The sequence below is a fragment of the Mobula birostris genome, chromosome 13 (genome assembly GCF_030028105.1).
Source record: "Mobula birostris isolate sMobBir1 chromosome 13, sMobBir1.hap1, whole genome shotgun sequence".
NCBI lineage: Eukaryota > Metazoa > Chordata > Chondrichthyes > Myliobatiformes > Myliobatidae > Mobula > Mobula birostris.
The window spans coordinates 47,801,223-47,814,375 of NC_092382.1; the positions used below are offsets into that span (position 1 = coordinate 47,801,223).

The window sequence follows — 13,153 nt, forward strand, 5'->3', positions numbered from 1 at the left end:
CTGAAAGTGCAGGATTACAAGCTGCAGCTGGATGCACATCTTGTAGGTGAGGGCATCAGGGCCACTGGAGGTCTCCCCACCTTCCCACCAATATCCTCTCTAATTTGTAATGACCAGTGTGCCGAAAAATCTTGCGCTGTGCAATTTTTACCCAGTAACAACAACATGTGCACACTGAATTTTAAATAGAGAGGTATTTATTTTAACAGCTAGCAGAACACTGTTATCCTCCGGGTTTGATCAAGTTCATCTGCACTCTCACACAATCGATGTAGCAGGCCTGTAGAGGGTTATGAAGGATTTTCTCACTCCAGCTTTTGCACACCGTCCATATCTGATTTGCTTGCTAAATGACACTTTAAAAAGGCAGATTTCCAAATATCACTCCACTTCCTCCCATTTGCAAATTCTCCAGCAATTTTTGCATCGTCACAATACACAGGTAACACCAGTTTCTGTATTGTACATAAATATTTCCCCTGAACCCTCCCCCAGGTGACTGGCGGCCAATGAATATGAAGGGAAGGGCAGTAGTCTGTCTCATTGGAGTCTGGCACTTGTTGCCAAGGACAAAGGTGCTTGATATCATTATGTCCTCAGAGAGAATGGGTCAAAACATGTCCCCACGGGTAGAAAGGTCCAGAACAAGAGGAGGTAGAACAACCAACATACACAAAATGCTGGAGGAACTCAGCAGGCCAGGCAGCATTATGGAAAACAGTACGAATGCTGAATTCCTCCAGCATTTTGTGTGTGTTGCTTGGATTTTCAATATCTGCAGATTTTATCTTATTTGTGATTGGAGGCAGAACAAAGGTGAATTTCTTAACAGCTGATGGAAAAGATTTTGTTCCCTTTCTCCGAGTTCCTAATCCTTGCATTTAGACAGCTGGAGCTCAGCTCTGTCTGAGAGATCCATCGGTTCCCATTCCCTCATCAGCCGGAAGCTGCCCGGGGCCCGTGTACGGATCGTGTGGCTGAGAGAGAGGGAAGAGAGCACGACTGTCCCGGGATTGCGGGCCACGGTATCCGGAGCTCACAGCAATTGTTCCGAATCCCGCAACCGGGGAATATCTCTTACCTGGAGCTGATTTTCCGAGGCCTTTATGTACTGCGCGCATGAGCGATATTCGGGACCATCCGCGACCCTGACGCATGCGCATTCGATCGGCGCTTCAGCGACAGCGACCATTCCTACGCAGAGCTTTCTGGGTAATCACGATGCCATTAAACATTTCTGCAAACACCGGTTCCATGTTCATACCTCAGCTTGTTTTTTGGGGGGGGGGGCGGAATTCAGCAGCTCTTTTAATGGAGAAAGTAGCTTTCGTAAACAATGCACTTAATATCAGCAAACTTTCCGCGTGTTTAATGCCGAAGTAGAATCTTCTTACAAATGCAGATATGAAACACAAGAGATTCTGCTGCTGCTGGAACTGTAGACACATGCACATAAAATGCTGGAGGAACTCTGCAGTTCAGGCAGCAACTAAGCAGAGGAGTACACAGTCTAGGCATACTGAAGGGGCTCGGCCTAAACGTTGTCTATTTATTCCTCTCCACATTTGCGGCCCGATCTGTTGATTTCCTACAGTATTTTGCACAGGTTAACCACCTTTTTTTTTTCGATCGAACAGTTTCAAAATGTTTCTGATCTTTCATTTGTGGCCACATCCTGGTGGTCTGATTCCTCTCCCTCCTCGTCCTTGTAAATTCTAGACCCCATTTCCTTTCTGGCGCCCCAAAGCCCTGATTCAGGGTGGTAACTCTTTGGTTTCTGACTCTGCACCATCGAAGATTCACTCGCTAGTCTGCTGTCAGACTTTAGAGGCGCATTGCAACAATCCAGCTGTCTGAGGCACAGACCTTTGAAATGAGTGAAAATGACACAAAACTTTGAAAAGAACAGGGAAGAAGGAGCTTAACCACCTTTAGTCCAGAGCCCTGAAGAACGTCAAAACCACAGTGAGCTCATCGTGTTATTCAGCCTGGAGAGAAGCATGCAGGAAATTCATGCAGGTGTATAGGATGATGAGAGGCATTGGTCGTGTGGATAGTCAGAGGCTTTTTCCCAGGGCTGAAACGGCTAACACGAGGGGGCATAGGTTTAAGCTGCCTAGAAATAGGTGCAGAGAAGGTGGAAGAGCTAAGTTTTATAAACAAAGTGTGGTGTGTGTGTGTGTGTGTGTGTGTGGAATGCACTGCCAGCGACGGTGGTAGAGGTGGATACAATCGGGTCTTTTAAGAGACTCTTAGATAGGTACATGGAGATTAGGAAAATGGAGGGCTATGCAGTAGGGTAATTCTAGACAGTTTCTAGAGTAAGTTACATGGTCGTGACATCATTGTGGGCCAAAGGGTCTGTAATGAGCTGTAGATTTCTATGATTCTATGAAATTGAAGGGAACTCCCCTATCTCAAGGAGTGGTGACTAGTTACAACCTGTTATCACAAGGAGAGTGAGAGGGGAACGGCAGGGATAGATTTTGATATACTGATATGGAACAGAAACATGGGCAGGGACCAGATGGGCCGAGTGGCCTCTCTAGTGTACATTGTGAGTGTGGTAGAGACAGTAAGTACCTGAGACACGGCATTTGATATAGAACTGATTTATCTTTCACAGATCCGCAATATTAAACACCAGGCTACTTTATGGCTAAAGTCAGCAGAACAGACTCCTCCAATGCTCAATGACCAGGCTCCAGTCCGGGGTGCGATGAGCAGCCGCAAGAACTGCAGAATCTGACAGTAACAGTCCCTCATGAACCTGCAGCTGCCTTCAGTCACCGCGATGGTTGAATATTTAACACAGAGCCATTCATTTGAGAATTCAGCCTTTTCTATGTTTCTGAGCTTCTCATAAATGTGTACAGTTTTGTTAAGCCTTGCTCCAGAATTTCCACACAATTAAAAGAGCTTATTACATTTTTTTTATTTTTATTTTTGCACCACTTATGTAATTTAACTATTTAATATGTATATTATTGTAATTCATAGTTGTTAAAATCTATTGTTAAGAATTAGGTTCTACTGCTGCCGCAGAGACAACAGATTTCATGAGATATGCCGGTGCTATTAAACCTGATTCTGAAAATTGGTATTGGAGACCCACACCGGTCACCTGATCCCAGCTACCGCAGATGGTAATGCGAGATTGAAGCCTTTTCTATTTATCTGCATTCCTCAGAAATGACAACAGTTCAGTTAAGTTTCCTTCTGAGGTTCCAAAGCAGAAGCTCAGTCTGTCTAATATTTCCACAAAATTAAAATGGGGAATTTGTTTATTTTTATCACGTACTGAGCTACAGTGAAAATCTTGCCTGACGTACCATCCACACAGATCAATACATTACTACAGTACATTGAGCTGATATACGACAAAACAATAACTGTAACAAAGCATTATGGCTGCAGAGAAAATGCAGTGCAGAGAAACATATGGTGTAGGGTCACGTCGAGTTACATTGTGAGGTCGAGTCCATTTTATTGGACTGGAGACCATTCATTCGGCTTATAACCGCAGACAGGAAGCCGTCCTTGAGCCTGGTGGTACGGGCTTTAAGGCTTTTGTATCTCTTCCCCGATGGGGGAGCAGGTTTGCAGCAAGAATGTCCGGGTTGTGAGGATCTTTGAGTACATGGCCTGCTTTTCCGAGACAGGGGAAGTGTAGGAAGAGTCCATGGAGGGGAGGCTTGTTTCTCTGATGTTCTCTGCTCTCCAAAGTTCTCTGCAGTTCCTTACAGTCATGGGCAGAGCAGTAGCCATACGAAGGCGTGAAGTATCGACAAGAAGCTCAGAGACCTCGGCCTTCACCCTGCCTTGTGTAGCTGGATCCTGGACTTCCTGTCAGATCGCCGGCAGGTGGTAAGAGTGGATTCCCTCACCTCTGTCTCTCTGACCCTCAGCACTCATACACGCAGGGTTGTCTCCTTGGTCCCCTCCTTTACTCTCTGTATTCCCATGATTTGTGTCGCCACCCACAGATCCAATCTGCTAATTAAATTTGCTTATGACACGACATTGTTTGGCCTAATCTCAAATAATAACGAGGCAGCCTACAGAGAAGAAGTCATCACCCCGACACAGTGGTGTCAAGAAAACAACCTCTCCCTCATGGTGACAAAAACAAAGGAGCTGGTTGTGGACTACAGGAGGAAAGGAAACAGGGACCAATTTCAACATTTCCAAGTCTGTTATTGACACAAAATGCACATTTTAATATTGATCACGACACAATGTATTTTATATATTGTTAATGACATAAAACGTATTTATAGATTGTTACTGACAGAGAATCGTATAATTTGTGCTCCGTGTGTTATCTGAATGTATTTGCCTGTGATGCTGCCACAAGTCAGTGTTTCTCTGTACCTGCACCTTCCTGTACTTGTGCACTTGGCAATAAATTCAACAGGACCTGAGAAATCTCCGTGAGTTTTGATTAGTGATGATCATCTTGGCAGCTCGGTAGGTCGAATGTATGAGACAGTACACTGTTAAATGCAAAACCCTGAACAGTGTTGATGATCAGAGGGATCTTAGACTCCAAGTTCAATGCTCCCTGAAAGAGACTGCACAGATTGATCGGGTGGTTAAGAAGGCAAATGGCGTGGTTGTCTTTATTAGTTGAAGCACTGAGCTGAAAAGTCGGGGGGGGGGGGGGAGAGAGAGAGAGAAGAAAGAGAAAACGAACCCAGACAGAATATAAGGTGCTGATCCTGGACCCTGAGGGTGGCCACATCTTGGCACAAGAGGAGACGATGGGTTGACACGTCGGAATGGGAAGGGGAATGAAAATGTTTGGACACGGGAAGTCCCGCTCGGGACGGATAGTTCAAAGGTTAATTTATTATCAAAGCAGGTATCCATAAACAACTCTGAGTTTTTTTTTCTCCTCCAGAGAGTCACGAAAGAAAGAAAGAAAAAGGCTTTCAGAGCGAAAAAAATCGGACTCCCACCCCACCCCCGTATAAAAAGGAACGGCATCCCGATTATCAACCCCCAAAACCCACCCCTCCCACAAACGGGAACAATAACATCGAATCTGGGCGAACTTTAATGACCAACAAATATAATTCCTCTCTTTGATCACTGTCTGAATGATCCCCTGACTCTGAGAGGAAGGGGTATCTATGGTCCACATTGTCAGGGTGTTGAGTTTACCAGGAGACAAAGACTGCAGGGACGGGAGGTTTTCTGGTCACTAATACACTGTGTGTGGACCCCGCTGGCAATTCTGGTGTTGTGACCCGAATCGAGACAAACACCACGCTGCCCACTCCACCAACAACACGGCACAGCCGGACACATAACAGGGACTTTACATCTCACAACACTGGATTCAGTGATGAAACCCGTGATTAATGTTGTTGTCCCAATGAAATCATAAGAAACGTCCATTAAGGTGCTTTAAATACGAGCGCTCCCCCACAGGTGACGTCACCCCCCCCCCCGCCAAGTTCAGCACCGACAGTCACTCTCAAAATTGCATTGAGAAACAATGATGGACAAATATCCAGCATGAAGCTTATTGAAACTTTATCCCCAGTGTGAACCCGGTGATGTGTTACAAGGTTAGGTTACTGAGTGAATCCCTTCTCACATTCACAGCAGGTGAACGGCCTCTCCCCAGTGTGAACTCAATGATGCACATTTGATGGAGATGGGTGAGAGAATCTCTTCCCAATCTCTGAGCAGGTGTATGGCCTCTACCCAGTGTGAACTCGCTGGTGTCTCTGTAGGCAGGATGATTGCAGAAATGCTTTCCCACATTCATAGCAGGGGAACAGCCTCTCCCGTATGAACTGACTGGTGTGCCAGTAGTTGGGATGACCAAGTGAATCTCTTCCCACAGTCTGAGCAGGTGAACGGCTTCTCTCCAGTGTGAACTCGCTGATGACTCTGTAGATTGGATGACCGAGTGAAGCCCTTCCCACATTCTGAGCAGGTGAACAGCTTCTCCCCAGTGTGAACTCGCTGATGTCTGTGTAGGGTGAATGAATGAGTGAATCCCTTCCCACATTCTGAGCAGGTGAACGGCTTCTCCCCAGTGTGAACTCGCTGATGACTCTCTAGGTTGGATGACCGAGCGAATCTCTTCCCACAGACTGAGCAGCTGAACGGCCTCTCCCCTGTGTGAACAGACTGGTGTCTCTGTAAAGTGGAGGACTGAGTGAACCCCCTCCCACAGTCTGAGCAGGTGAACGGCCTCTCTCCAGTGTGAACTCGCTGGTGTACCAGTAGGTCGGGTGACCGACTGAACCCTTTCCCACAGTCTGAGCAGCTGAACGGCCTCTCTAAAGTGTGAACTCTCTGGTGTGCCAGTGGGTCGGGTGACCGGGTGAATCCCTTCCCACAGTCTGAGCAGGTGAATGGCCTCTCTGCAGTGTGAACTCGCTGGTGTACCAGTAGGTCGGGTGACCGAGTAAAGCCCTTTCCACAGTCTGAGCAGGTGAACAGCCACTCTCCAGTGTGAACTCGCTGATGTGCCTTCAGATTAGATGAGCAAATGAATCCCTTCCCGCAGTCTGAGCAGGTGAATGGTCTCTCTCCAGTGTGAACTGACTGGTGTGCCAGTAGCTTGGATGACCGAGAGAAGCCTTTCCCACAGTCTGAGCAGGTGAACGGCCTCTCTCCAGTGTGAACTCGCTGATGTACCTTCAGTTTAGACAAACAAGTGAATCCCTTCCCACAGTCTGAGCAGGTGAATGGCCATTCCCCGGTGTGAACTCTCTGATGTTCCTTCAGTTTAGACGACCGAGTGAATCCCATCCCACAATCTGAGCAGGTGAATGGCCTCTCCCCAGTGTGAACTCGTTGGTGCACCAGTAGGTCAGATGACCTAGTGAATCCCTTCCTGCAGTCTGAGCAGGTGAATGGCTTCTCCCTGATGTGAACTCGCTGGTGCACTATTAGGTTGGACGATTGAGTGAATCCCTTCCCACAGTCTGAGCAGGTGAACGGCCTCTCCCCAGTGTGAACTGACTTGTGTACCAGTAGGGTGGTTGACTGATGGAATCCCTTCCCACAGTCTGAGCAGGTGAATGGCCGCTCCCGGGTGTGAACTCGCTGGTCAGCCATTAGGTCAGCTGACCGAGTGAATCCTTCCCCACAAATTCAGCAGATGATCAGCCTCTGCCCAGTGTGAACTGACTGGTGTGCTTACAGGTGGGAAGACCAACTGAATCCCTTCTCACCCACAGAACAGGTGAATGGTCTTGCCCAGTGTAAACTTGCTGATGTACCTTCAGTTGAGGTGACCCAGTGAATCCATTCCCACAGTCTGAGCAAGTGAATGGCCTCTCCCCTGTGTAGATTGACGGCCATGCCAGTCGGTCAGATGATTGACTGAATCCCTGCCCAGTCTGAGCAGGAAGGAAGATCGAGTGAATCCCTTGCTCCAATTCTTAAATATCTGGACAGAGTCAGAAAAACTGGTGTGTTGTGTTTGAGATTCCTGTAGATAAATTCCTTGTAGTTTTTAACCTGTAAAAATATTTACAAAATCCATCAATGGCTGAAGGACAACATTTCAGATGCGATCACTTTAGTCAACAAGGCGCGATCTGACATCACACTGTTATAGTGAGGGTCAACCCAAGTTGGAGAGAGAACTCATCTTTGAACTGGCACAGTGCTGGTACCTAGGATTAAATGTTAACTGGAATCAATCTCTCTGATGCTTTTCCTGTCTCTTTAAGAATGGGGCATTTCTGCCATCTCCAATCTGTGCCTTGCCTCAGTTTGAGTCTCTCCATTGGTATTATTCCCTCTTCCCACTGAGCTGCATGGGTGTCTGGCTCCACAGTAACTGAAACACTCTCACACAAATAGCCTTTGTTGACCTGCAGCTAGGATTTTCTTTTATGCACTGTTAGATTAAAGTGCCAGTTTTAACGCCATATAAAAATTTGCTGCTGAGATGAACGGTCGGTCTGTTAAAAGGAATTAGAGTGAATATTAATATTATTTATGGTTCTTGTTACAGTCATAGAAAAGTACAACACAGAACAAGACCCTTCGGCCCATCTAGTTTGTGCTGAACTATTTAAGCTTCCTACTCCCATATCCCTACCATCCAGGTACCTACACAAACCTCTTAAATGTTGAAATTGAGGTCACGTTCACCACTTGTGCTGTCTGCTCATTCCACACCCGGATGACCGTCTGTGTGAAGAAGTTTCTCGTCATGTTCCCCTTAACATTCCATCTTTCACGCTTAACTCATGACCTCGTGTTGTTGTCCCACCCCATCTCAGTGGAGAAGACCAGCTTGCATTTACCCTATCTTTACCCCTCATAATTGTGGTACACCTCCATCAAATCTCCCCTCAATCTCTTACATTCCAAGGAATAAACACCTAACCTGTTCAAGCTTTCCTTATAACCCACGTCCTCCAGACCTGGCAACATCCTTATGAATTTTCCCTGAACTCTTTCAACCTCTTTTTCATCTTTCCTGTAGGTAGGTGACCAAAACTGTACATGATACTCCAAATTAGGCCTCACCAATGTCTTGTACAATGTCAACATAACATCCAGTACTTTGGTTTATGAAGGCCAATGTGCCAAAATCTTTCTCTCCATCCCTATCTAACTGGGGCATCACTTTCAGTGAATTACAGACCTGTAGTCCCAGATCCCTTGCTTCTACAGCACTCCTCAGTGCCCGACCAGTCACTGTGTAAGACCTTGTTCCTACCAACATGCAACACTTCACACTTGTCTGCATTAAATTCCATTTTCTGTTTCTCAAACTATTTTCCCAGCTGGTCCAGATCACACTGCAAGCCATGATAGTCTTCCTCTCTGTCCACTACACCCCAATCTTGGTGTCATCCACAAATTTGCTGATCCAGTTAACCACACTATCATCCAGATTATTGATATAGATGACAAACAACAACAGATCCAGCACCGATCCCTGTGGCACACCACTAGTCACAGGCCTCCAGTCAGAGAGGCAACCATCTGCTGCCACAGTCTGGCTTCTCCCAAAGACAGTGTCTCATCCAGTTTACTATCTCATCTTGAATGCTGAGTGACTGAACCTTCTTGACCAACCTCCCAGATGAGACTTTGTCAAGTGCCTTGCTAAAGTCCATGTGGACAACATCCACTGCCTTGCCTTCATCCACTTTCCTGATAACATCCTCGAGAGACTCTATAAGATTGGTTAGACATGACCTACTATGCACAAAGCCATGCTGCCTATCCTTAATCAGTCCACATCTATCCATATACTTAGATATTGATTTCCTGCACATACATTCCAATAACTTCCCCACAGCTGATGTCAAGCTCACCAATGTAGAATTTCCTATTTATTTTTAAAGCCTTTCTTGAACAGCAGAACAACATTGGCTGTCCTCCAATCCTCCAGTCCCTCACCTGTCACTAAGGACGATTTAAATATCTCTGCTTGGGCTCCAACAATTTCTGCACTTGTCTTCCGCAGGGTCCCAGGGGAACAACTTGTCAGGTCCTGGTGATTTATCCACGCTTATTTGCCTTAAGACAGCAAACACAGATTCCATGAAGTTGATGCTGCTTTGCCTCACTTCTATAGACTCTGTGTCCATCTCCTGAGTAAATACAGATGCAAAAATACTATGTAAAATCTCCCACTTCTATTTTGTCTCCTCGTATAAATTATCATTCGGATCGTCCAGAGTGGGCCTGTTTCTGCACTGAACTTCTGCATGTTTCTGTGACACGGAAGCTGGCCAAACTTGTTTGGAAGGGAAACTGGTAGGAATGACAATGGAGCGGCAATGGCTGGAGTTCTTGGGAGCAAGTCGGGAGGTGAGTGATGGACACATCCCAAAGAAGTGGAAGCATTGGAAAGGCAAGAGGCCACAACCATGGCTGAAATGAGAGTTTAAAATAGAACTGATTTATTTGTCTCAGATCCAGAATATTAAATTCCAGTCCCATTAAAGGTGAATGTGCAGCAGAAGAAACTCCTCCCATGCCCAGTGACCAGGGTGCAGAACTGGGTGTGGTGACCAGCAGCAATAATTGCAGAGTTCAGCACTGACAGTCACTCTCCAAATTGCATTCAGCAACGGTGATGGACAAATATCCAGCACGAAGCTTTTTGAAACTTTCTCCCCAGTGTGAACCCGGTGATGTGTTACAAGGTTAGATTACTGAGTGAATGCTTTCCCACATTCATAGCAGGGGAACAGCCTCTCCCGTATGAACTGACTGGTGTGCCAGTAGTTGGGATGACCAAGTGAATCTTTTCCCACATTCTGAGCAGGTGAACGGCTTCTCCCCTGTGTGAACTCGCTGATGACTCTGTAGATTGGATGACCGAGTGAAGCCCTTCCCACATTCTGAGCAGGTGAACGGCTTCTCCCCAGTGTGAACTCGCTGATGTCTGTGTAGGGTGAATGAATGAGTGAATCCCTTCCCACATTCTGAGCAGGTGAATGGCTTCTCCCCAGTGTGAACTCGCTGATGACTCTCTAGGTTGGATGACCAAGTGAATCTCTTCCCACAGACTGAGCAGCTGAACGGCCTCTCCCCTGTGTGAACTGACTGGTGTCTCTGTAAAGTGGAGGACTGAGTGAACCTCCTCCCACAATCTGAACAGGTGAACGGCCTCTCCCCAGTGTGAACTCGCTGGTGTACCAGTAGGTCGGGTGACCGACTGAACCCCTTCCCACAGTCTGAGCAGCTGAACGGCCTCTCTCCAGTGTGAACTCTCTGGTGTGCCAGTAGGTCGGGTGACCGAGTGAATCCCTTCCCACAGTCTGAGCAGATGAACGGCCTCTCCGCAGTGTGAACTCGCTGGTGTACCAGTAGGTCGGGTGACCGACTGAATCCCTTTCCACAGTCTGAGCAGGTGAACAGCCTCTCTCCAGTGTGAACTCGCTGATGTGCCTTCAGATTAGATGAGCAAATGAATCCCTTCTCGCAGTCTGAGCAGGTGAATGGCCTCTCTCCAGTGTGAACTCGCTGATGTTCCTTCAGTTTAGATAAACAAGTGAATCCCTTCCCGCAGTCTGAGCAGGTGAATGGCCATTCCCCGGTGTGAACTCTCTGATGTTCCTTCAGTTGAGATGACTGAGTGAATCCCATCCCACAGTCTGAGCAGGTGAATGGCCTCTCCCCAGTGTGAACTCGCTGGTGCACCAGTAGGTCAGATGACCGAGTGAACCCCTTCCCGCAGTCTGAGCAGGTGAATGGCTTCTCCCTGATGTGAACCCGCTGGTGCACTATTAAATTGGATGACTGAGTGAATCCCTTCCCACAGTTCAAGCAGGTGAATGGCCTCTCCCCAGTGTGAACTGACTTGTGTACCAGTAGGGTGGATGACTGATGGAATCCCTTCCCACAGTCTGAGCAGGTGAACGGTCTCTCCCTGGTGTGAACTCGCTGATCAGCCATCAGGTCAGCTGATTGAGTGAATCCTTCCCCACAAATTCAGCAGATGACCAGCCTCTGCCCAGTCTGAACTGACTGGTGTGTCCACAGGTGGGAAGACCGACTGAATCCCTTCTCACCCACAGAACAGGTGAATGGCCTTGTCCCAGTGTGAACTTGCTGAAGTACCTTCAGTTGAGATGACCGAGTGAATCTATTCCTGCTGTCTGAGCAGATGAACAGCCTCTCCCCAGTGTAAAATGACTGGCATGCCAGTCGGTCAGATGATCGAGTGAATCCCTGCCCAGTCTGAGTAGGAAGGACGATCGAGTGAAGCCCTTGCTCCAATTCTTAAATATCTGGACAGTGTCAGAAAATCTGGCGTGTTGTGTTCGAGATTCCTGTAGATAAATTCCTTGTCGTTTTTAACCTGTGAAAACATTTACAAAATCCATCAATGGCTGAAGGACAACATTTCAGATGAGATCACTTTAGTCGGCAAGCTGTGATCTGACATCACACTGTTATAGTGAGGTTCAACCCAAGTTGGAGAGAGAATTCATCTTCGAACTGGCACAGTGCTGGTATCTAGGATTAAATGTTAACTGGAATCAATCTCTCTGATGCTTTTCCTGTCTCTATAAGAATGGGGCATTTCTGCCATCTCCAATCTGTGACTTGCCTCAGTTTGAGTCTCTCCATTGGTATTATTCCCTCTTCCCACTGAGCTACATAGGTCTCTGGCCCCACAGTAACTGAAACACTCTCACACAAATAGCCTTTGTTGACCTGCAGCTAGGATTTTCTTTTATGTACTGTTAGATTGAAGTGCCACAGTTTTAACACCATATAAAAATTTGCTGCTGAGATGAACGGTCGGTCTGATAAAAGGAATTAGAGTGAATTAAGGATTCTATTTAAGGTTCTTGTCACAGTCATAGAAAAGTACAACACAGAACAAGACCCTTCAGCCCATCTAGGTTGTGCTAACTATTTGAACTTTCTACTCCTATATCCCTACTATCCAGGTACTGACACAAACCTCTTAAATGTTGAAATTGAGGTCACATTCACCACTTGTGCTGTCTGCTCATTCCACTCCCGGATGACCGTCTGTGTGAAGAAGTTTCCAGTCATGTTCCCCTCAATATTTCACCTTTCACCCTTAACCCATGACCTCGTGTTTTTGTCCCACCCCATCTCAGTGGAGAAGGCCAGCTTGCATTTACCCTATCTTTACCCCTCATAATTGTGGTACACCTCCATCAAGTCTCTCCTCAATCTTTTACATTCCAAGGAATAAACACCTAACCTGTTCAATCTTTCCTTATAACCAAGTCCTCCAGACCTGGCAACATCCTTATGAATTTTCTCTGGACTCTTTCAACCTCTTTTATATCTTTCCTGTAGGTCGGTGACCAAAACTGTACACAATACTCCAGATTAGGCCTCACCAATGTCTTGCACAATGTCAACATAACATCCATCTCCTGTACTCAGTACTTTGGCTTACGAAGGCCAATGTGCCAAAATCTTTCTCTCCATCCCTATCTAACTGGGGCATCACTTTCAGTGAATTATGGACCTGTGTTCCCAGATCCCTTCCTTCTGCAGCACTCCTCAGTGCCCTACCAGTCACTGTGTAAGACCTTGTTCCTACCAACGTGCAACACTTCACACTTGTCTGCATTAAATTACATTTTCCATTTCTCAAAATATTTCCCAGCTGGTCCAAATCACACTGCAAGCCATGATAGTCTTCCTCACTGCCCACTAC

The 13,153-nt window shown here is 46.6% G+C and overlaps 1 protein-coding gene across 1 annotated transcript in view; it reads right to left on the reverse strand.

Annotated features, from left to right (window-relative positions):
- The window catches only part of LOC140207926 (uncharacterized), a 49,528-nt gene extending 38,128 nt beyond the window's left edge, over nucleotides 1-11,400 (reverse strand). Inside the window, exons 1-2 of the mRNA XM_072276464.1 lie at nucleotides 10,613-11,400; nucleotides 6,435-6,967 (exon numbers count right to left, since the gene is read on the reverse strand). Coding sequence (XP_072132565.1) covers nucleotides 6,435-6,967; nucleotides 10,613-11,400 — 1,321 coding nt within the window. The remainder of the gene's footprint in view (nucleotides 1-6,434; nucleotides 6,968-10,612) is intronic.
- Nucleotides 11,401-13,153: the final 1,753 nt, after the last annotated feature.